The sequence below is a fragment of the Sarcophilus harrisii genome, chromosome 3, assembly GCF_902635505.1.
Source record: "Sarcophilus harrisii chromosome 3, mSarHar1.11, whole genome shotgun sequence".
NCBI lineage: Eukaryota > Metazoa > Chordata > Mammalia > Dasyuromorphia > Dasyuridae > Sarcophilus > Sarcophilus harrisii.
The window spans coordinates 204202301-204228521 of record NC_045428.1 but is presented as its reverse complement, the minus strand read 5'-3'; the positions used below and the strand labels follow the sequence as shown (position 1 = coordinate 204228521).

The 26221-nt window shown below is 33.0% G+C and overlaps 1 protein-coding gene across 4 annotated transcripts in view; it reads left to right on the top strand.

Annotated features, from left to right (window-relative positions):
* SHROOM2 (shroom family member 2) overlaps positions 1–26221 on the top strand; it is a 226178-nt gene that overhangs the window by 179758 nt on the left and 20199 nt on the right. For 3 of the 4 annotated variants that reach the window (XM_012546104.3, XM_031959011.1, XM_031959012.1), the window contains 2 exons: positions 21135–21212; positions 22794–23546. In XM_012546104.3, the coding sequence (XP_012401558.1) occupies positions 21135–21212; positions 22794–23546 (831 nt within the window). The remainder of the gene's footprint in view (positions 1–21134; positions 21213–22793; positions 23547–26221) is intronic. The other variant, XM_023500341.2, reaches the window with a different exon arrangement.

Sequence of the window (26221 nt, the reverse complement as noted above, 5' to 3'; positions counted from 1 at the left end):
TTATTACAGAATTTCTGAGATGACAGTTACCTCCCCCCAAATGTTCTTCAACTTAATAAAAATAATTCTGAAATATTCAGGATTACCTCAGTCACCTTTGAAAGATTTTTACAGATCATATATAGTCCTTATAATAATAAAAATAATTACAATTATTATTTATGTAATACTTTCAGATTGACAAAATGCTTTACATATATATGAGTGTGCACACACACACACACATACACACACATTCTTTTAATCCTCACAACCACTTTTGAGGTAGTTTCTATGCTTAAATACATTTTACACATGAGGAAATAGAAACAGATTAAGTGACTTGCCCAGGGCGACAGTAATTACAAGGTTGGATTTAAAGTCAGGTCTTCCTTACTTCTAACTTCTATATTCTTTATCCTCTACATCATATGACTGCCTTATGAAAAATAAAATATATATGCCAAGTCATTTGTTCCTAATTGTAGAAGATTTAGTGGAGAGAGAACTGCTTTTAAAAGTCAGAAGGAGCCTGGGTTTGAGTCTCACCTTTTACCTGCTATCTGGTTCCCTTTCTTACTCCATTTACTTAGTCACAATTAGTAACTCAAACAGGTATCTTCAAGATGAAATTATAGATATTTAGCCAATTGTTTGTTTTTTAAAACACTTAATAGCATTTTTATTCATTTTTTTCTAATAGTTTTCAACATTTATATGAGATTTTGAGTTCTAAATCCTTTCTCTTACTTCTTTCTCTAAGACAGTAAGCAATGCAGAATAGGGTATACATGTACAATCATATTAATTGTATTTCCACATTAGTCATGTTGAGAAAGAAAAATCAGAATAAAGGGAAAAACCATGAGAAAGAAAAAACAATGAAAATAGTATCCTTCAATCTGTATTCAATCTCCAAAAAATTATTTCTCTGGCTGTGGATGGCATTTTCTATCCCAAGTCTTTTAGAATTGTCTTAGATTACTATTGTTGAGAACTAAGTCTATAACAGCTGATCATCACAGAATCTTGTTACTGTGTAGAATGTTTTCTTGGTTCTGCTTACATCATTCAGCATCAGTTCATGTAAGCCTTTCCATATTAATAGTTTAGCTTTGTCTTATTTTTTAAAAACTCTTATGATGTATAATTCTCCCATCAAAGCCTCTCACACATGGCTGATTTATTTATTTATTTATTTGTTTTTGGCACAAAGCCCCCTTTCCAATGAAAATTTGGCTGCCTTGATTTTTTAAAAAGAAAATTGAGTATTGTTCCCTTCCATTTATTTTATTTTTAAATTAAAATTTTTTTTCAATAGTATTTTATTTTCTAAATACATGTAAAGATAATTTTTAACATTCATTTTTGTAAGACTAATGTTTCAGGTTTTTACCCCTCCCACTCCCTCCTTCCCAAGAGAGCAAGCAATCTGACATAGGTTAAATATGTGCAATTTAAAAAATATTGATATTTCTCATAGTTGTGGAAGAAAATCAGATCAAAAGGGAAAAACCAGGAGAAAGAAAACAAGCAAAAGGTGAAAATAGTATGCATTGATCCATATTCAGTCTCTCTCTCTCTGAATATGTTGTCGAAATTAAATATTTTTAAATTGTGCTTGTTGCTACTGGATTTTAGAATTGTTATTCTTTCATCTATTAATCAGACTCTTGTCTGTGGATGGGTCTTTGCCTGAAGTTAGTGTGTTTTAAAGGAAAGAACATTGCAACTGAAATTTGAGTCCTTAAGGCCTGGTTTCAAGTCTCACCTATAACATATAAGGTCAGTTAAACTCCTTATTAGCCAAAAGAATTTCATACAACCATGAAATCACAGTTCCAGATCAAAATACTTAACTTCTTTCTGAGGGGTTGTCACGAAGATGAAACGAGATGATGTATTTTATGACAAATGCTTTGTAAGCTGTGGAACAGCAAATCATTAGCCAAGAAGCCTTTTTTAAGCACCTTTTATGTGCCAGAGCTGGGACTAGATGCTGAGTATATGCGCAAGAGTGCATGTGGAAAGTATTTATGTGATTAGGGAAAGACAACCCAGATTTATGTAGCAATATTCAAAACATATGCAAAATAGGATCAAGGTAACCTTGGAGAAGAAAGCAACTGAGTGGAGCAGAAAGGGCCTCTTACAGAAGGTGGTATTTGAGCTGAGTCTTAAGGAAACCAGAGACATAAATGATAGTTATTATTTTATTATTATTAAAGTGTTTGCTACTGGTGGTTTCATTTTGGAATGTTGTATTTGTAAGGATTTGGGGTTAAGATGTATAATCTTAGTATAGAGAAATTGTACTAAAAAGCCAGCAAAGTATTTCTTTGTTTTATTTCAGTGGAGGTAATTTTTATTTTATTTAAACAAAAAAAAATAGATGCATGTATTATATGTGTTATATACATATATATGTATAGATGAGCTCTTTATATATTTAATGCCTATTAAATAAAACATGTTATTGCTAAGCACTATTAATATAAATATAATGAAAATTTTTATATTTAAAATATATAGATATATTTCTAAATGTAATTATATATAAGATATGGTTATATTTTTAATTATGTAAAGTATGCTTAAATATATCAATATAGTTTTGCATATTTATATAGAGAGAAATATATTGTATACATACATATATGTATATATGCATGTATGTGTGTTGTCTAAAAAAATCTGCTGAGAGCATCTTTTTGAAAGGTCAAGGTACTATGTGAATCTGTCTGTAAAGAAGAGAGGTTTAAGAAACCTTTGTAAAGTGGGGGAGTTTTTTAGCTCATCTCTTAGAAGTTTCCTAGTTCTTCCACATAAATTGGGCACGTGTTCCCCCTTTTTTTACATTGGACCAAGTCTCCTTTGTTATTTTAGCCTGGGGTAATGTATAAATTTGGAAGCTGCTGCTTCTTTTCCTCCCATTACTAGATTTTAGGATGTAAGATGATATTCTGTTTAATAATATTTGTGATTTACTCAGAACTGTACCTGACATATAGTAGACATTAAATAAATACTTATTGACTGACTTACCTGCACTCTCAGAAGCCTGCCAGTTCAGATATTGTTTATTATTTGTATTAAAGTATATAATAATGTGCTTTTCATTTTATTATGAGCTATAGCTATGGTTGTCTTCTTTTTCTTCCATACACTCAGTACTGATTTCAGCTAATGAATAGAACAATTGGACATTATGTGGTATAATAAAAAATGAATATAAGAAATGTTGAATGAATAAAGGTGATTGCTTGACCTTGAAGGTGGGGAAGTCATGATAGTTGATATGAAATAAGATCTTGGGATTTTAGTGAATTGAAAACTTAATGTGAATCAGCTATGCAATATGACAATCAGATTGCTGTAGGTTGCATTAAGAGGGATGGTGTCACAAACAGAAATGTGATAGTCCCATGGAACTCTAGTCAGGTCAATCTGGAGAATTGTGCTTTAAGTCTCAACTAAAATCTCACTTTCTACAGGAAGCCTAACCCTCTTAATTCTAATCCTTTCCCTCTCCTATTTTCTATTAATCCTGTATATGGCCTGTTTTATATATATTTGTTTTTATGTTGTCTCACCTCATTAAATCATAAGCTTCATGAGGACAGGGACTGTCTTTTTGCCTTTTTGTGTCCCACAGAATACTTGGCATATAGTAGGTGCTTAAGGTCTTTTGATTGATTGATTAGAGTCTGCATGTTGCATTTTAGGAAGGACATTGACAAACTAAAGGAAAGTAGTTAGTGTCACAAGGTAATTTATTTCCTAAATAAGGGTCACAAAGTAATTTAGGAAATAAACCATACCCAGAAACTGGCTGAAGGAACTGGAGAGTTCCTGGAGAAGAAAAATTGTTTTTGTTTTTTCTTTTAGAGGGAGAAGAAGTTGGAACAGAGGAGTAAATTCAAGTATTTGAAGGGCTTTTGTGTAAGAAGAATTAAATCTACTCTCTCAACAGAAGAACCAAGAGCAATGACTATTAAGTTGTAGGGAGGCAGTTTTTTTTTTTTTCCAATTTAAAAAGTGACTTCTTTTAAATTAAAGCTTTTTATTTTTAAAATCTATGCATAGATAACTTTCAACATTGATCTGGCAAAACCTTATGTTCCAAATTATTTTTTTCTTTCTCCTTTCATCCTACCCCATCCCCTAGACAGCAAATAATCCAATATATATTAAATATTTGCAGAATTATCATGAAGGAAAAAATGAGAAAGGAAACAAAAAGCAAGCAAACAACAACAAAAAAGTGAAAATACTATGTTATGATCCACATTCAGTCCCCATAATTGTCTTTCTGGATGCAGATGGCTCTCTCCATTACAGGTATATTGGAAGTGACCTGAATCACGTCACTGTTGGAGAGCCATGTCCATCAGAATTGATTATCACATAATCTTGCTGTTGCTGCACACTCTGAAACCATCCTGCTGATAATTTCTTATAGAACAATAATATTCCCTAGCATTCATATACCATAACTGATTCAGTCGTTCTCCAAATTTCCAGTTTCTTGACACTACAAAAAGGGATGCCACAAACATATTTGCACATGTGGATACTTTTCCCTTCTTTGGGACATGAGCCCAATAGAAATACTGATGGATCAAAGAGTATGCACAGTTTTAGAGCTCTTTGGGCCTAGTTCCTAGGTCCTAGGTTGGATCAGTTCACATAAGGAGTGACTTTCTAATAATTAGTCCAGTCTTGGCATGTAGCAAGTTCCCACTCAATTGAGGTCCCCAAGAAAAAGTTTAGTGACTCTTTTGTTAGGAATATTATCACTAGTATTCTTGGTCAAATACAGAAGGCCTTTGAAGTCCTTTCTAACTAGAAGATTCTGTGATTTATCCCTAATGTAATCAAATGATTGATATAGCAAGACAGTTCATAAAGGAATATTTACTCAGATCTACTTTATGCCATCTTCAGACTTAAAAGACATTTGAGAAAATCTATACACCTGCTTTGAAGCCAATTTGGTTATCAGTCAACATAAACAAATACTACACTTTTTTCAAGTTATACTACTACTGCAATTGCTACTGCTCTGATAATAAGTTATAAAATACTCAACAAAATTATAAGTGATCAAGCCTACCGAATTGCTCCATATTCTCCAGTACCGGAGATAATCACTTCAGAGCAAAGCAGCTGAGAAATGGAAGATTCCTCACCTAAAAATGTCAAGGTCTCAGTTGTCTGCTGTGTTTCACCCTGAATTAGCTAAACTATAAATTTAAATGCAATGGACAGATTTTTTAAGTTTTAGTTTAAAAAATGATTTTTAAATTAAAAAACATGATTTTTTTAATTAATTTGTCCTCCCATCTCACCCTTTGAAAAAATTTTTTAAAAATAAAATTAAAAAAAATTTAAAAGTAATACATGTACATATAATTCAGCAAAACAAATACTTCCATTATCCCGATCACTTGTGTCCAAAAATGTTTATCTTTCTTTCTGTTTTTTATATTTGTCACCTCTCAGGAGATGAGTGACATGTTTTAACTTTATTCTTTTGAATTCCTGGTATATCATTTATTGAATAGAGTTCTAAAAGCTCTGAGTAGTCTTTATTGTTACTATTACCCCAATATTAATAATATTAATATTGTTAATAATATTGTCTTCCTAGTTCTACTTACCCTGATCTTCCATCAATTCATAAAGGTTCTCCCAGTTTCCTCTCAAATTGTCCATTTCAGTAGTTCATACTATACAGTAATATTCCCTTTACATGTGTTGTAAAGTTGTTTTAATTATGCCTCTTTATGACCCCATTTGGGGTTTTCTTAGCAAAGATACTGGGGTGGTTTGACATTTCCTTCTCCAGTTCATTTTACAGATGAGGAGCTTGAGGCAAGCAGGGATAAGGGACTTTGAGTGTCTGAGAACATTTTTGAATTCAGGAAGTATTCCTCACTCCAGACACAGTGCTATCTGTCCTCACTTTATATACGCCCTACTTTATATTTATATTTAAATAAGTATTTATATGCATATATAAATATGTGTATTAATTATAATTATGTATAATAAATATGTATGTGTGTACATAAATGTCTGTGTATATACATATGTGTGTACACACACACACACACACACACATACACACACATAATTGTTTAGCCATTCATTCCCCAATAGGAAGATCTCCTCTTGTATTCATTTTTGGCTACCACAAAGAGACCTACTGTAAATAATTTTTTATAAATAGAGATCCTTTTTTTCTCCCTCTTTCTTTGATTTCTTTAGTGTATAAAGCCTAATATTATAGCTCAGTTAGAAGATATAAAGTTTGCTGACTTTTTGGGTATTGTTCCAAATTGTTTTCCAGAATATTTAGACCAATTCACAGTTGCGCTTATCCTTGTTTTCCCATAGCCCATCCACCATTTATCATCTTTGCCAGTATAATGGTTGTAATGTGGAACTTCAGAGTTGCTTTAATTTTTATTTCTCTTATTATCAGTAATTTAGAGAGCCTGTTTCTTCAGATTGATAGCATGGATTGCTTCTTTTGGAAACTGGCCATTCAAGTTCTTTGCTCATTTGTCTATTGGGAAAATGGCTCTTACACTTATAAATTTGAATCCTTTCCTCATATATGTTAGAAATGCAACCTTTATCAGAGAAATGTGTTGCAAAGATTTTCCCCGAGTTATTGTTTCCATTCTGATTGTATTATTTATGTTTAAGAAAAAAATTTTATATAAGCAAAAATTGTTCAAATATCACTTTTTCTCTTAAATCAGAATCTAGTGGTTTGCTTTGTTTAACTAGCATTGAAAACAAATAACCCTGTGTACAGCTTCTTGCATACTTTTACATTCACTGACCTCCAGCCCACTGTATAGGAAGTTTATTCCTTTTAGGTACCTCTTTCTAAGTTTCAGTAATGACTACTTATGTTGCCAGCGTGAAATCCATATAAAATAGAAGGTTTTATCTGAAAGAATCCTTTGTGGTTAAAGAAGTTCTTAGTTAATAACTTCTCTTTCAGGAGAAGTTGAAGTATTTCAGGAAACTAAGTATTTACTGTAAATAAGGAGTAAAAGCAGATTCAAGGACTTTCAGGAAGAGAAAAAAATCTTAAATTTCACTACTGTATATATTATTTATGTTAATAGTTGTTTGTACATTGCCTCCTTTCTTCCCTTTTTTCCCCCCCCCCACTGTAAGCTCTTTGGGGTGGGGATTTTTATGCTTTTCTTAGTATCTCTAGTGCTCAGCCTGACACATAGTAAGCATTCAATAAATGCATTTGATTGATTGATAGAAATGTCTTTCATACATTTTCACAGAATAATCATAAAAAATTATAATTTTTTAAATAGTACTTAAAGGGGAAAGGAAATTCTTTGTGTGTAACATGAATACATCATAATGCTGGATAAATGAAATATTTCTATAGTTAGTAAATTTGAGAAAGGATCTCTTTACTCCAAGAGTTAATAAAGGCTAGAAAGAAATAAAACTAAATAGATGGTTAAATAAGTTCATTAGTTATATGCATTGATATTAGGTTCTTAGAAACTAGGATATTTTGAAATAGCCATCTTTTTTTGTTTTTGTTTTTGAGGTTGAAACTGGACAGAAAGCTATTGTTTACCTAAAGCATACATAAGAAACATGACACTAGACCTGACCCAGTGACTCAGTATTCTTGGTTGATCATTCCAAACCACTGACATATGGAGCTTTGTTTTTCAAATCAAAGTTGCTTTAGTTAATTTATTTTTGTGAAAAGCAGAATTTAATCCTTTTGAGGTGAAATGATGGATAAATGTGTCTACTTAAGGGAGAAAAATTTAGAAGACTAATTAAAACAGGAGCATTATCCTCAAAGTTTGATAATGTTTCTGGCTTTGTTTGCCCCTGTTTGTTGGTCATTGTCATTTTAATCCATCTGACTATTCTGATGTGTTCAGGAACATAGATAGGGACACTCAGCTGAATTTTCCTACCACCTCCTACTCTGTGTTCTTGAGTTCTCTCCTCACTTTTCACTTCATTGCCAGTAATGATTGGTTCATATTCATGACTTTAAGACCAGAATTATAAGGAGAGATTCTTGGTCACTCTAGATTTTGATGAATCATATAATGTATTTTTAATGGCATCTGGCCATAGACCTAACTTCTTATATACTTTTTTTTTTTAAACAAAATGTTAACATTTTAAAAAAATTTACAAATTACATTTTAAACTCTTCCCCCTCTCCTCTCCCTCCAAATAGTAACACTTAAATGAGGCAGCTAGATGGTGTAATGAATAAAGAGCACTGGGTTTGGAATCAAGAAAGCTTATCTTCACGAGTTCAAGTCTGGCTTTAGACACCAGCTGAAAAAATCACTTAAACCCCATTTGCCTCAGTTTTTGCCAAATGACCTGGGGAAAGAAATGGCAAACTATTTCAGTATGTCTCCCAAGAAACCTGAAATGGGGTACCAAATGGATTCGGACACAACTGAAACAGCCGAAAGACTAAAACTAACCCTTAAAAGGTTTTTTAAAAAAGGTTATTATTAAATTATACTTCAATTTGCTTTAAGTTCTTTCTAGAAAAATTATAAAAAGGTAAACTTTTAAAGCAGTGGTATTAAAATGCATCTAGAACCAGATTAAAATGTAACTGAGATATGTTTAAAATGTAAAAACACAATAGACACTGAAGATGTTCATTTGTGGCTTTCTGAGTTTATTTAGATCATAGAAATTGTCAGCCTGCTAATATTTGTGTTTGACGTCACTGTTTTAAAGTATAATAGAAAGAATTCTTGCCTCCAGAATCAAAGGACCTATGTTCAAATCTCACTTTTAGTGCTTAATATTTATGTGACTGTGGAATCCCTTAGCTTTTCTGTCTGAGCTCAGTCTCTTCCTCTCTGAAATGAAGAAGTTGGATGAAGTGTTCCCTCCCAGTCCTACAGATGTTATCCTGGTCTTGAATATCAACTTCTTCCTATTGCTACTCCCTGCCCATGACAGATTTTGAACATGTTATTCTGAATGTGCACATTTGTCACCAGTGTAGCTATTTAAAAAACAAATTCATGGTTCTCCCTTTCTTTTAGGAAAAAAAAAACTCTAATTGCTTTATAATTATTATGTATTTTTCTCTGTTTTTCAATATATTATGTACATACACACACACACACACACATATATAAAGGAATATATATATATATTTTTTTTTTTTTTTTTTTTTTTTCCTCCTTCCCCTCAGTTCATTGAAGAATGCCCTCTTGAGTTAGAATGCCTAATTATCATTTATGATACCTTTTGGTAGCAGTATGCTGAATTGTTCAAGGGCATGAAGCCCTTGTTTGTTAAAGATTGTACAATCAGTGGGCAGATCTTTTTCCTTCCTCCCCCAGCTCTCTGTCTTGACAACTAAGTGGTGAGTGGTTCAAACATTGAATCTGGATACAGGAAAACCCCAGTCCTTCAATAGCTTTATGTACCACCTCACTCAGCCTCTCTTGCTGAAGTAGTTTTCATATGTATAAAGTGGGGATAATAGTAGAATCCAATCACAGAGTTGTTTTCAGAACCAAATGAGGTGATGATTGTAAAGTATAAATTGTAAAATTGCAAATAATTGTAAAGTTTAGTAAATCAATAGGAAGTACCATTTGGAGATGGCAGGGGTCTGAGAAACACAGAGTTAGGGAGAGGCCTTTCCTTAAACAATATTGTCACACAAACACAAATACTGGCACATATTATAATCTATAAATTGGAATATTATCTCAAAATAATGCTTCTAAACATCACATAACACACACATACAGGTACATCTGTAAATGGTACGTATCTCCATAAAGTCTTTGACTCAGCTGTATGTGTGTGTATATAATATGTATAAATATAAATTATTCTATACATACGTCTGTCCTTTATAGTTGATTTGAATATTTGTGATAGTCAAAATGACTTATTTGCTTAAAGACATTCTTAAAACAATATTGCTGTTATTATATACAAGATTCTCTTGGTTCTGCTCAACTTGATCTTTGTTATTTCATGCAAGTCTTTCTATGTTTTTTCTAAGGTCATTGAGCTCATCATTTCTTATAGCATAGTAGTATTCCATCACAATCATACACTACAATTTTATAGTAATAAGAAACTTGGAAAGAGGGGTGCAATCTGTGTGCATCTTCTCATTCTGTGTCACTTTGGGGTATATCTTACATAGGAAGTCCCCCTTTTTTTTACCTGTACAGTATCTCCCAACTCACTTTTTGAAAAATAAGTATTCAGACCTTTGCATCCTATGGGATGATGTCAGGTTCATTATTAGTAGTAAATTTATCAAAAACAATGCAAGTTTTAAAAAAAATAAAGCAATGGAAGTTTTCCCTCACGTCTTCAAAAATATTGTAGTTATCAGCATAGTCTTAATAGTTTATTGTATTATGTGGCTTTGCTTTTCCTATCATAAATTATCACAGTAATAGCTCTTCTTATGCACAAATTACACAGATTATACAATCTACTTTTACCTTTCATTGATCAACAAGCATATATTAAGGACCTACTTTGTGCCCCTTATTGTACTAAAAATAAGACAAAAAAGAAGACCTATGTATCTTTCACTTGCCCTTTAAACACTTACAATTTGTATTCTCTAGAAATTGTAATGTTGGAAAGATTTTATATATGTGTGTGTGTGTGTGAAATTATATACTATAATTATAGATTATATTAACCCCTGCACACATTTCCCTCTTAAAAACAAGCTAATATTTTTTTCACAGCATAGTTATCTTTCTGAATATTTATTTGATATATGTGTATCAAATACAAACTTAAAAAAAATTTAATCCTAATTTAATAGAAATAATAGCTAGCATTTGTATAATACTATATACTATATTACAGGCATTGTACTGAATTCTTTACAATTATCTCATTTGAGAAAAGGGGGGGGGGGTTATGATTATCCCTATGATTTCATCAGAGTGTGGAATTCTATGAATGAAAACTCACCTAGAATTTATAGTCTTCTAAGAGAGAATCCTGGTACACTGATGAGTTAAGTAATAGCTGACATAATAGCTGACATGTCAAGAGAAACATCTTGATCCAGTCCTTTCTGATTCAAAGGTTGGGCCACTGTCCATTAATGTTGAAAAGACCTTACATGCTCCTTAGTGTTGCCCAAACAAAATTAAAGGGAATCGAAAATAGTCAATAAATAAAAATACAATAAAATATAGATAATGTTCATATAGAGTTTTTGAAGTCCTTTTGTGCTTGCAGGGCTCCTGATTGTTGCGGTCCCTGTTTCTCTTTTAGTTTGACCACCCCTGATTAAACAAGGCCACAAGTTTTATATGTACCTTGAACTTCTAACTAATTATAATAGATATTTCCAGAGTTTTCTCATTAAAAAACATAATTGAGAATGACACAGTAAATTAGTAAATTTTTTTGGTGATTTCTACAACTTTTAACCAATTTTGCAATCAGTTATAACTTTTACAATTGTGGGTTTTGAAATAATAACAATATTTGCTTACTGGAGAGTGGCAGATTATGTCCAGGACATAATCTGATTGTGGTATGTTTTTTATTACATATGGTTTTGGTATAAAAGTACCATTCTCTCAAATTCTTGTCCTGTTTATATTAAATATGGTGTTTTCTTACTCAATCCTAAGTCATAAATCACGATCAAATTAATTGACCTTGTTCCTGGTAGAAAAGATGGGTACGGATGATGATCTGCCTCATTGGAATGAAGTTCTGAATTGATGAGATAACCAATGTAACTAGGAAATTGAAGTAGAAAGCTGACAGAATTCTCTGTTTTACTAACAGACCTATTTATATAACTTCTCTTCCAAAATAATCTACTGCTAAACAATAATCATATTTTACCATTATATTAATGCAGGTATGATCTAAGCATGTCTGTCCCTGATTTCTCTCCTTCTCCTTGACTCTCCACCCCCCAATAGTTAGGTGGGGAATCTACTTGTTTCTACTAGGACTATGATATCAGGAAGGTGACGCTGGGACTTGCAGACAAATCAGATTGAAGTGAGGGAGGGCTGTGCCTTTTCCTTGAGATTGGAAGATGGCCTCCAGGATGGTACAATAGAACATGTGAAATGAACAGTCTTGGCCCTAGAAAGCTCATGATGAAACATCCCTCCCTTCTTTGAAGGTATAAAATCCTACAGTGGTGGAGTATCACATACACTTTGCACCTTGTAACAGCCATTTGGTTTTGTTTGAATCTTTTTTTTTCTTTATTATTAAAAAAACTGAGGGTAGGATATGAATATATCCAGAAATGACTATAAAAACAAATAACATCAAATATATATATATATATTTTAAATTACACTATAGCATTACTTCTCAAAAGTGTTGGTCCATTGTCTCATATTCATATAGAAGAATACCTAAATAGTTCAAAAGGCTGAGGACCAAAGTTATTTTTAAAGATCATTAAATAAACAAATCCTTATCAATTGGAGAATTCCTTGAATGAATTATGATAGTTGAATATAATAAAATATTTTTGTGTTATAAGAAATAACACAAAGAATAGGTTCAGAAAAAACTGATTTATTTATAATTTATAAATTTATATATGAGAAACCATGACCCCATTTAGGGTTTTCTTGGCAAAAACACTGGAGTGGTTTGCCATTTCCTTCCTCATTTCATTTGACAAATGAGGAATTCAGGCAAACAGGGTGAAGGGACATGATCAGGGTCACATACCTAAGAAATGTTTGATCAGGCACACACACAATGTATGTATATATATGATTTATATATTTCGACTTATAAGAACTAATACAGAGTAAATTGAGCAGAATAAAGAGAACAATTTTACAGTAACTACAACATTATAAAGAAAAAGAAATATCTTAAAGCCTTAACTCTGATCACTGTAGTGCCCAACCCCAATTCTTGGAAATTAATAATGAAGCATAATATGTACCTACCACCTGACAAAGATGGATCTAGATTGAATCAAACATTTTTTCACAAGGTTGATGTGTGGATTCATTTTGCATGGTTATAATTGTTTATGACAAAAGTTTTTTGTTTTGTTTTTTTAAATGAATGGAAATTTTGGAAAGGAGTGGGTGTAGCAAAGATAGTGGTGTGAAGAAAAAACAGAACCATTGCAGCATTTGTTAAAAAAAAAGTATGCAGAAAAGAATAGCAGTTCAAAAAGAGATAGATAAGCAAGACAGTATTTTAAGTAATGTATTGAATTTGTTATACAACTAATTGTGAAAAGAATTGCAAACTGTATGTAATGAAGTTGTGGGATTCCATATTCATTTCTCCTTTTTTTTCCTTTTTTTTTTTTTTTTTTTTTTTTGGCCTGAAATTGCTTATGTTTGTATTAGTTTGCCCAGTTCTAAATAACAGCCAAAAAAAAATTTTTTTTTAAAAATTAAGATCAAGGAAAACCTGTGTGCGTACTAATCTTGCATTTAAAGAAATCCTCGTGTTCTTTCTAGTTCTCTTATGGGAATTAAAACTAAATCCCTTCAGATATTTTTATAACCAGATACTCGTTTTCCTCCTGGGTACCTGCTTCAGTTAAAGTGAATGTGAATTTAAGTAGGTATATATGTTGGTATGTATTGATATGGGTTTTTATGCTTTATTACAGTCAGAACTAAAATATTCTGAGATCCAGTTTCGTACAGAGACTGAATGCAGAGAATATCAATTGGTTTTTTTTTTTAATATGGAACTTGTGTTGTGTGTGTGTGTGTGTGTGTGTGTGTGTGTGTGTGTGTGTGTGTGTATACACACACACACACACACACACACACACACTTATTAAATACCTAGAATGATTCTATGTGCTTGGAAAGGTATGGAATAACAAAAGGAGTTTTGCCATCTATTTCTGGTAGGATCAGAATGTTGTCCACCTGGTCTAACATAGTAGCCACTTATTAAGATCCTATTATATTGTATGCAAGTCCTCTTGTTTGTAGTTTTCAGACTGTTAAGTTTAAATAATGTGATGGAAGGCCAGATATTGGAATGGATTCCTTAACTATCAAATTTCTGCATGATGTATCATTTATAATTTTTGAAGCAAATAATTTGAGAGATAAAATGGTATAATTTTTGAATTCAAATTCTGCTTTTGCAAATCGCTCCCCATGTGAACCTCTGTAGGTATTATTTCCTCATCTGGAAAATATAGAGATTGGTTTTGATGGCCTCTCAAAGATACCTTCCACACCTAAATCCATGGTCCTGTTAACATTAAACGTTCTGGAAATATATGACAATTTGAATCTAGTGTAGCATTGTTAAAAATAACACAAAATAATGTTTTCCTTCAAATGTTTGATTTTATTATAACCAAATTGTTTTCAGTCACATCTATCTCTTTTTAAAATGGAAACCAGATTATTTTACAGCAAATTTTTCTGAAAACTATTTATGTATACTTAAATAAAAACTTATTTCTTTTAAAAATTAATTACACTCAGAAATGTCTGTGATCCCTAGCAAATGGACATAATCTCTTACACCTCCTGAGATAATTACCCTTTCTGTTGCTTTGGGCCTCAGTTTTCTTATCTATAAAATATAGGGCTTGGATTCAGTGGTCCCTAAGGTCTCTTTCTCTTCTAAATCTGTGATCCTATGATCTTTCTATTCTCAATTTCATACTACTTTACTTTTGCATTTCTTGTGACATATATACATACATGCACATATATTTGGTATTAATCAAATGTTGCCTACTATATTATAAGTACATTAAGGGATTAGAATCTGGTTTTGTCCATTTTTTGCATTTCCTTTCCCCTAGGGAAACTATCTATTGGAGTGTCTTGCATTTGCATTTCAATTAAGTGCTTGATAATAATTGAATGTTGAAAACTAATTACTTTATCTGGTTATGGGGTGTTTTTTTGGGTGGGACCGTATTACTTCATTAATGTAGTAAATCGTTTTTTGAAATGCCTGCTGCTTGTTTTTCTGTTTAAATTCATTTTATATTTACTTTCAGGGGAAACATAATTTTAAAAACTTTAATTTCTAAGTAATTCTAAATTGAATATACACATATACATGTTGAATGTAGTGGGTCTTGGGAATTATTCTAGCAGTTTAAATATCTTTGCAGAAAATTTCCAAATTTTCTTATAGCCCTATTGTAGTGTGTAATACAAAGTGATGGAAAAAATTTAGTGGTGGATTCAGTGGCCGGTGTTGGACTTGGCTGGAGACAGAAGTCCTTCAGTTTGCCTTATACTTCATGATCCCATTTAGGGTTTTCTTGACAAAGACACTGGAGTAGTTTGGCATTTCCTTCTTTAGTTCATTTTACAAAAGAGGAATTGAGGCAAACAGGTTGAAGGGTCACATACCTAAGAAATGTTTGATCAAACACATTTTGGGCAAGTCATTTAACTTCTTTCTGCCTCAGTTTTCTCATTTGTAAAATGTGAGTAATAACAGCAACCAACTCCCAGGATTATTGTAAGGAGAGAAGCAAATGAGGTAACATTTGTAAAATATTTAGCACAATGTCTGGCACATAGTAATATATAAATGCTCTCTTTTATTCATTATTATTTTTTAAGTAATTTGCTAATCTTAAAGTTATATATATATGCTTACTATTATTACAATTCTACTGTCAGAGGATCTGTGTTTAAATTCTAATTTTGCTGCATGTTATCTCCTAAACAAATCATTTAATGTTTCTGGGTCACAGTTTCACCATCTGTAAAATGAGAGGATTTAAAGGTTCCTTCCAATATTAAATCTATCATCTGATCCTGTGTTTAGATGACCTGTGAGTTCTGCCTCAACTGCAAATCTATCCTGTGGTATTTATTCATGGCCATTTTCTGGATGTTAGAGCCAAATATTCCCCCTCCATGTCAGTGTCTTTAGACAGGAGTATTTATATGTATTTAATCTGCTTTAAATATATTGGTATTGATGCAATAAAGAGAGAAGATAACAGTAACTCATGTTTATGTGTCATTTTATAGTTTACAAATTACTTTCCACACCACAATCTTGTGTAGTAGACTTATTATATTTACATCTTACAGAAAAAGAAGCTGAGGGTCTTAGAGTTTAATAATATTAATAATAATAAGTGTTTTTTACACTTTGAGACTACTAGTTCTTATTCCTGATTTAAGTTTCATCGTACCCAGCTGCTAATTTAATTTTCCTGAAATGTGATTCCGATCATGTCATTCTTCCTCAGTAGACTCCAATAATTCCATCTTGCACTGAGAATCAGAGAGAAAGTCTTCTCAAGTTAGTTATTACCTGACCCCAACCTACAGATTAAACCCCAAACTCACTTTTTTAACCTCTCTGCATATTTTGTCTCTGTCCCCCCATTAATTTTCCAAAAATAGGCTTCCTGAGTGTGCTGAGAGACTTTTTTATATTATAAAACTAGTATTATAATATAGGCAGATCATTTGTTATTGTCACTTTGTTTACTTGACTAGCACATCTCTTTTTCCAGATAGGCATCTTTTTAATGATGATATCTTAATCTATTTGTACCTGGTTTGTCATTCATAATTTAAGAATATAGGACTAGATCCTAAAAACTTTTCCCAGAGATTAGTTTTCTTTTACTTAAGTAAATTGGAACTAATTATGCTAGTCTTATTCACAGAGATTTCTTGGGTTAAATGATTATAGTAAAGTGTCAAAAATAGAAAATGTTAAGTAGATTCTAAATAATGTTTAGTTAATGGAATTATTCTCATTTAGATGAAGTTCATACAGCACCTAATTCTAAGTAAAAAGCACAGATCTTGTTTTTCAGAGACTTCGAATATTGTCTGGAAACAGTAATTGTTCACATTTGCTCTATAACACTCCAAAGGGGAGGAAATAACCAGTTACTTTATCTTACAGAAAACTGAGGCACAATGAGTTGTGAGAACATCTGTTAGAGAAGAGGATTTAACCACAAATTTCATGAATTTCCTAGTATTATCTTGATCCTAGTAACTGTGTTAACAGATATAAGGGAATGTCAATTTTTAGAAATAGAGAATAGGAGATGAATGTCTCCTGATATGTTTTTGTTTTGTTTTGCTTTTTAATGAGAGTTTTATTAAAAGACATTTAAAATATGAAGGGGGGGGGGGGGAAGCTACTATAATTTTTGTTCCCTCTCTTATCCACTATAAAACATTTTAAATCTTGAGCATTTTTCCAAATGTCTCTCTTTTCCTAAGAGTCTTTTAACATTGGTTTTGTATTTTCTATTAGGAACCTTAAAATTCCAAATTCTTCAAAGTCAAAAGATGTTGTTATACTATTTCACAGGTTTTTCCTGGGTCGTTTTGCTGCTTTCTGAAGCTTGCTTTCTCTTTCTCCTTTCTGAACTGTAAGAGCCCGATTCTCTCCATGGTAACATGTAATTAGCATGTTTTGCATGAGAATGAAGCAACCAACCCATGCTGAATGTAAATGACTCTGATTCTGGAATGCAGCTACCCCCACTTTTTCCTCTTTGTATAATTTTACTTTATGGTCTAAAATGTTCACTGAAGCTTATCCATGCCTTGAGGAGTTTGGGGAATATTCTATTGTCTTTGTTTTGCCCCCTCCCCCCCTTTTTTTTAATGCTGTGTTTATTGTTTACTATTGTCCTTGAATGCAGACAAAAAATGAGAAAGAAATCCCAATGAATCAAATTGGAAATGCTCACTGTCCACATAATTTTGAACTGAGTCATGTTTAGCCTACCAGTTAAAACATTTTGCAGAATAGACTTCACATTTTATTGTAATTTTTATCTTTGACCCTTTATTTTCTGTGACTTTTGATTTCTTGAATTCTCACAGTCTGCCCTAATAGAAATAAATTTGGTGGTCTGGGGCACCGAATTTGTGAATGGTTTAAAAAAAAAAAAAAAGAAATGTAACGATATGTCAATTAACCTGGTGCAAAAATTTTTATGTTAATTTTGAGTATGAGAAAATAAAATGCCAAAATGAAAGGGAGGGAGTTGTATTAACTATAGAATAAGATATCACCATATTTTATACTGCTATAAGATTTAGTTTCCCCCCAGGAATAGCCATCAGAATTCACATATCATTTAATGCAATTTTTCATACAAAGGCAGGCTGGGTATCCAGAATTATGCAGTAGTTAAATTTCTGAGCTCCTTCTCACTATATTTCTTTAGCTTTTGAAGAAGAAGAAATCAATTTAAACATTGTTTGAAGCTTATGTTTATGCCAATCAAGAAGCAGTTGGCCAAACGTTTTCTTTAGATTGTTTTAGGAAAGCAAAAAAAAAAATTATAGTTATTCATAAAAATATACTTAAGTCATATATGATCCTAAGGATCATAGATTTTAAGCTAGAAGGGGCTTCAGAGGTCATTGAATTTTTGTTTCACCAATAAAGAAACTGAGCCCCAAGAGAGACATAGTGGGGTTCACCCAGCTACCTAACAGCAAGTATCTGAAGGAGGATAAGTAACCAGATAAAACATCAAATTTAGCTCAGATCAGTTGGCAAATATTTATTCAGCACCTACTGTGTCCATATCATTTTGCTAAGCACTTTTACGATGCCTTGCATCATGAGCTGATGATGCTATTTTATATCTTCCTGGTGAAATAACTGAGGGAGAGATCCATTTATGCTCTTGAAGCACTTGGCCAATAGAAGTAAAGATGTCCCTTTGCCATCACTTACTCTTTCTATCTTTATCTCCCAGTTCAACCAATTCCAAGTTATCTGTTTGCTAACCTCATATTCTCTCCATTCTCAAGGAGTTCATTACCATTTCATAGTCTTCTTTTCTTCATTAACCCCTGCCTCTCCCACATTCTTAAGGATTTCAACATAATGTTAGTGTTTGTTCTGTCAGACACCTGACTTTCCAGTCAATCAACCTCCTAAACTCCCATTATCTCTGCATTCACTCCACCTTAGGGATGCATTGGAATGGTGGTCATAACCATTGATCTAACCACGTACACATAATTGTTTTGTCTCCATGCTCCACAGCTGTGGAATTGTTCTCTTTGACCACAACCTACTCTCCTTCCAAATTTTCATTCTCTTTCATTCCTACTGAAATGATCTTTCATCCTTATTGTTGTGCTTTCTAAGCTTTCTATCCCAATGTTCCCAGTTCCATCTCTCTTCTGGTCTCTTTTTCTACCTTTACAAGCTTGACTTGTTATTGAATTGGTCTGTCACACATTAACAGCTACTCTTGAATCCTAGACCCCTTTGTTCTGTCATCAGTCATGCTTTGCCAAATCACAACCCAAGGTTACCCCCATCATCCTTTCATACTGCTCTGAGGCTACCTGCCAAAACACACAGGAATTATATGAACACAATTACAAAAAAAATTCTTCACATTAATAAAAACAGATCTGAGTAATTGGAGAAATACTAATAATAGCTCATGGGTGGGTTGAACCAACATAATAAAAATAATAATACTACCTAAATTAATTTAGGTAGTCAATGCCATACCATTCAGATTACCAAAGAATTATTTTGTAAAGCTAGAAAAAGTAATAAAATTCATCTGGAAGGAGAAAAGGACAAGAATATTAAGAGAATCAATCAATGGGGAATAAATTGGAATAGCAGGGAACTAGAAGTACCAGATCTCATACTATACCATAGAGTGATAATTGTCAAAACAATTTGGTACTGGCAAAAAATTAGAGAAGTTAATCATTGGAACAAGTTAGATATATAATATAAAGAAACAAATGAGCAATGGTAATCTAGTTTTTTATAATATTGACCCAATTATTGGGTCAAAAATTTAGTGTTTAACAAAATGGTTTGGACTGTATACATATATATACATAGACTAATTGATTAGAGCCTACTAGTTACTTCTCAAAATACCTAAAATAAAATGCATAGGATAACAAAGGAAACCAATCATGTTTGAAGTACAATTAATAAAAATATTTAAAAAAAAAAAGATCAAGCATTCCTTTGATATAAATCCTATAGATGGCATGATGATATGATAAAGTGCTAGACAGAAATTATGAAACAATATTGTTCTTTCTTACCATGGTTAGCAAACTTAGGTATTGAGTCATTGTTTGCTTTCTACTGTTGCTTTTCTCCCCAAAGGTGAGTTCTCTGCTTTGCCAAAAGAATCCAAAGATTTTTTATTTTCTGAATTTGCAGGAAAACACTTTACTAACAAAGAACTTTTTAAAGGGACATTTGTACATATTTATGGTGATATGAATGCCATGATAACCCTAAAAGGACCAGATTTTGGGTTACAAATCACAGTAGAATTAGAGTTTATTTATAAAGTTTGTAAGCAAATGAATTTTATATTGCCTGTCCCTAAGCATTAGGAAAGAGTAAATGATCACTTTGAAGAGGTTTAACAGAAATGTTAAACCCTACACACACATATAGTCGAATCCATTAAAGTTATGATCTTATAGACAAAGGGAATCACTCATTTTTTTAAGTAAATGTTTTTAAAGAAAAGTAATATTGAACCAAAGTATATCCTGGGCTGTAATAATCAAAGTTATTATTAATAAAGTGGCTTTTTAAAAATTATTAAGTGATAATTTACTGTCAGTGAATTGGTATAATGGATAGAAAACTCATCTTCAAGTCTCACCTCAAACAATTCTAACTATCTCCCTGGCATTAACTTCTCAGTGCCCTAGGTAACCTTCTAAGACTGTCAAGTTTCAGAGAAGATACCATCCTGCATTAGGTAGAGGGAATTTCCTCACATGTAAGTTCCATACCAGTGAAATCCCAGATTCAGTCCCTTTAGCCTATCCTAAAAGACTAAATAAAGTAGGTTAGTGATTTAAAAATAAGAGGTTTATTATGTAGAAATGCATTCTATATGTGTTATAAACCTGATTTGTGACTTGTCCCTCCTTGTGTTATTGTCATTTTTCATGGTGTTTAAGTGTTCTGTATTTTTTTAACCAGGAGGTTCTGTGTATCATTCATTGTTCGCTTTTTGTTTTGCCAATGTTGTTTTGATAACTTTCAACTTCTATTAGTATTTCCTAATGCAAATAAAAAAGCTGACTTCCTCAAGTTGGGTTCATGTTATCTTAAGCCTTTTCTGTTTGCTTTTTCTGTTTCAGCTTCTTTTCTAAGCTCACTGTGTCTCTTCAGCCTCCTCTAAGCAGAGAGCAAACCTGCATTCTTTCAGGGTCTCAGAGGTACCTTTACTTGCTCTCTTTCCTTTTCAGCATGCCCTTGACCTTCAGTAGTTGGTATGGTATGAGTAGCCTTTCTGTGCAATAAGATGGGGGAGACTGATGCCCAAATGTAAATGGAGTCTATTGTGTGAACTGGACTGTCACTGGGACCCCTGCAAAACAAAAAATAAAATAGAAGAAGTGGCATTTCAGACACACTTATATAACATGAGGGGTGATAGTTTCCCTTATGTAGTTTGTGAATTTGAAAATAAAATAAATAATCTTTCCATATTATTAGTCACCATAGAGTGATGGAACATCAGGATTAGATGGAACATCTTAGACCCTGTCCAGATGGCTTTATTTCCTCAATCACTAGAACCTTAATGTAAGAGTGTGTTTTATCAGAAAGTCTAGTAGGATATCTGAGTTCTAATGTCACCTATATCCCTGACTGCCTTTGTAACCTTAGACAAGACATTTCACCTAAATCATTGTTTCTTCCTTTGGAAAATAAGGTTAGGTTCTATGATCTCTAAACCACCTTTTGCATGTATGTTTGTAGCTAACATATAATAACAGTAAAATTACATGTCTGCTCAATTAGTTCCTCCGTGTGATCAGTATCAAAGCTTTGGTTTTCATCCTGATGGTTTCATCCTGGTCTCTTCATTGCGAGTTCTTAAATCAAAAAGTTTCGATTAAAATTAGAGCAACAATAACAAAACAACAAACTAAATAGTTAGAGTTGGAAATAAAAAATTTAAAGGGAAGCTCAGTTTTTTCTATTTTGGGGTGCTATATTAGAAGAAACAATAGGTAAAAATGTCAACAGAGGCACAGTCTACTTATTGATGTTTGATGATTTGATGAACATTAATTAGCCAACTTATGAGCCATCACAAACATAGATGTGCAGAATATGTGTGAATTCACACATGTATACATATATGGCTATATAGAAATGCGCATAGATATATACATGTACACATATATATTTGTACACACATTTGTGTGTATATTGTAAAAATGTTTCTGGTTCCAAGTGGCATTTATTCAAATAGTATGCTTTAAATATTCTACTTCCCTCCCCCAACTCCAATGTATCAATAAATTTATAAATTTTTATCAGTGTGTTTCTTTTGCTAATTTACATCTTGGGAGAAAGACTAGAAATAGTTTAAGGTAATTTTGAGTTAGCTTTATGAAGGAACTGTTATACATTTTAATAAATCATTTCTCATAGTAAGAATCTTCAAAAACTTAGTGAAGTCACATTTTGTTCTGTTGCAATTTTATTCACAGAAATTTAAGTTTTAATCACAGATAGTTAAAAGAGAATGAATGTTTTAAGTTATATAAAATTGTTTCATTGCATGACACTGTACATATATGTATATGCATATATACTGTACTCTTACTCATCACATTACATTAGGAATGGGAAGGAGTTGATTTTAATCCTTTAAGTGGGTCAGAGCAGTTATTATTGGCGTACTATCTGAAAGTTTCTATCGCTTGCATGATAAATATGTGGGAAATGATGTTGAACAGAGTAGTAGAGTAGTTTGCTCATGACTATTTTACTTTTGTTTTTAGGTCAGCAGATACAGAATATCAGGGAGAAAGTCCAGGAGAAAAAAGAGATCCACTGGATCAAAACCTAAACAGCAAATTGGAATCTACCGAGTCATCCCACCCCAGAGAGCCGCTTGCTGTGCCACAGGAGAACCGGGCCAGGTCTGGGACATTACCTAGTGATTACAGATATTCAGAAGAGAACGAAAAGGAAGAGACCCAGGATTCTGACGAACCTCCTCCAGCCTGTTCTGAAGCTCACGCTAAGAACGACAACCTCCATCCTTCCTCACAAGGCAAGGAAGAAGATTCCTGGTGGGTAGAATCGGCATCGGTCAGCAAAAAACGGGGGCCAGCCCCTCAGAGGCCACCCCCACCCAAACGGGACGCCGTTAAGTACAGGCACCAGGACTGCTCCACATCCTCTGCTGGGAGCTCTGCCGAGCAGCTGCTCGAAGCCCCCAGCGGGCCCGGTCCCTCTCAGTCTCCCACTTCTCCTGATGTGTGTGTAAATCCCCCCGTCCTTCCCCAGAGCCCTTCCACATTTAGTGAAAAGCTTGCCAGTGCCCAGCCACAACCTGCTCCTTCAGAGAATGATTGCCAGCACTTAAATGAAGAAATATCAGATCTTAAGGCTGAAGCTGTTTTGTCTTCAAAATACCGTCATCTTCCAAAGTCTAGCATGGAATCGTCTCGGTCTCCTTCACCTCAGTTTGCTCCCCAAAAACTGACTGACAAACCTCCATTGCTGGTCCAGGATGAGAACTCAGCCAGGTAATTGTTTGGTGATGATGGTAGCGTTCTGTCATTAGATAGGCACATTACAACCTCTTTATACAACTTATAGCAGCCTTTCCCAAATTAATCTGTCACAGGGAAAAAAACTTTTAAAACTGGAAATATATTGACAAAACCAACCTATGGCTCTAGGGGTCCTGATCTGTGATTTTATTGATGTAAGGAATTTCTCTAGAAGAAAAATTCTTTGTATCAATATAAATCAGCTGTTTCCTTATAAATTATATGTTTTCTTAGGGACAATGAGAGTAATTTGCCCAGGATTTTGTAGTTGGTATGTGACTTAAAACCAAATCGTTCTGATTCGAGGACATCTTTTTAGCTATTTTGCCATGGTTGCCTTCCTACGATGCTGGGATGTGTTATTCCAGGATATAAAAAGGGAAGGAAGAAAGTAGGGGGGGGGGGGGGGCTCAATAATCACAGGAACTTTGGGGCAAAATAGATGAAATTAAACATACTGAAAAATTGCCACATAGAATATATATTTATGTTATTTCACATTTAGTATTTTAGACAGTAAATAATAGAAACAAAAATTTTATGATGGGACCTCAATTTGCTTCATATGGCACACTAGAGTTTTGCAGAACATAGTTCAGGAACATTGTATAGCTTTCAAGTCAGTCGATCAGCAGATGTTTATTAAGCACTTAGTATGTGTCAGGAATGGTAGTTATTTAAAATAAAAAAGACAAAAATAGTGCCTGGACTCAAAAGGTCACTTTCTCTGTCCCTGTCTCCCTTTCTGTTTCTTTGTCTCTCTCTGTCTCTGTCTCTATCTTTGACCCTATCTGTCTCCCTCTCTTTCTATTTTTCAATAGTATTTTATTTTTCCATTTACACATAAAGTTCTTGACATTCTTTTTTTAAGATTTTGGGTTTCAAAATTTTTTTTCCTATCCTCTTAGCTCCCCCTTCCTTAAGATAGCAAGCAATCTGATGTAGATTATACATGTATAATCATTTGAAACATATTTCCATATTGGTCATGTTGTAAAAGAAAAAAATCAAAACAGAAGGAAGAAAAAGCACACACACACACACACACACACACACACACACATATACACACATACAAAGGTGAAAATAGTGTGCTTTATCTCTGTATTCAGTCTCCCATCCCAAATCTATTGAAATTGTCTTGGATCATCACATAATCTTGCTGTGGCTATGTATAATATTCTCTTGATTCTGCTTGTTTCACCCAATATCAGTTCATATAAGTTGTCTTTTCTGAAATCAGCCTGCTCATCATTTCTTATAGAACGATAATATTCCATTACATTAACATACTATAATTTATCCAGCCATTCTTCAACTGATGGGCAACCACTCTGGTTCCAGGTTCTTGTCACTACAAAAAGGGCTACTACAATCATTTTTTGCACATGTGGATCCCTCTCTCTCTCCTTGAAAATCTCTTTGGGATACAGGCTCAGTACAGATACTGCTGGATCAAAGGGTATACACAGTTTGATGGCCCTTTGGGCATAGTTCCAAATTAAGAGCTCACATTCTACTGAGAAAACAACATACAGATAATTTCATGCATAAAATGTATAAGTGGCAAGAGCCAAGATCAAATCATTTTAGACTTTAGAAAGCTTTGAATTTGAAACTTGATATGGTGAACAAATCTGTGATGTGCAATACTTCCCCCCCAAAAAAAACAAAACAAAAACAAAAACACCAACAATAAACAACAAAAACCAAAAACCCTGAAATCCAGTCCAGTCTTGTAGAGCATCTTGCCAGTCGTATCTGTGTATATCTGTTAGCATGCACATTTTGTTAATGTGGGTACTTTGTCTAACTTTATTGATCAACACATCTCCATAATGTAAATGGTACTTTAGGATTATGATCTTTTAAAAATCACCACCCTGAAACCAACATAGTGGGGTGTCTCTCCAAATTTTGCCTTAATGTTCTTTAGAAGATGATATATGATTGATCACCTGGCCCTTAAAAATAATAGAGAAATTTATTTTATTCTCTTGAACAATAGGCCAGATTTAAAATAATAACTTGTTTAATCCTGCCTATAAGTTTACAAATACTGATCTTGTAGTACACCACTAAGTCATTGTAGAAAGGAAACATTAGGGGATGGGATTTATAGCTAGGTCCTGATTAATACAAATAACAAATTCCCTTGTTTTGGTCACTTTATTTGAATCACATTATGTATTTCCATTGGTCTGGAACTAAATAACTATTATAGTTTCAAGTAGTACAATTCTAAATACATGTGACCACTTCAGGGATTCATTATTTGGATTAATTGGGAACTGACTGTAATATATACTAGATGCCATGATTTGTGAATGCTTGGTCAAAATGATTCCACATTAGACTAAGTTGCCTAGAGTGAAGGTACATGTTGCTTTTGGCTTGTCTGAAAGAATGTACTAAGCTAATAGCAATAATAACCATTTATATACTTACTATGTGCCAAACACTGCTTTTTTAGTTAGTATAAACTCATTTGATCCTCACACCACCTTGGAAAGTAAATGCTTCTATTATTCTCATTTTACAGTGAGGAAATTGAGGCAGAGTTTTTGTTGTTGTTGTTTTGTTTTTAAAGTGATTTATCCAAGATCACACAGCTAGTAAGTGTCTGAGACCCAGTTTGAACTCAGGTC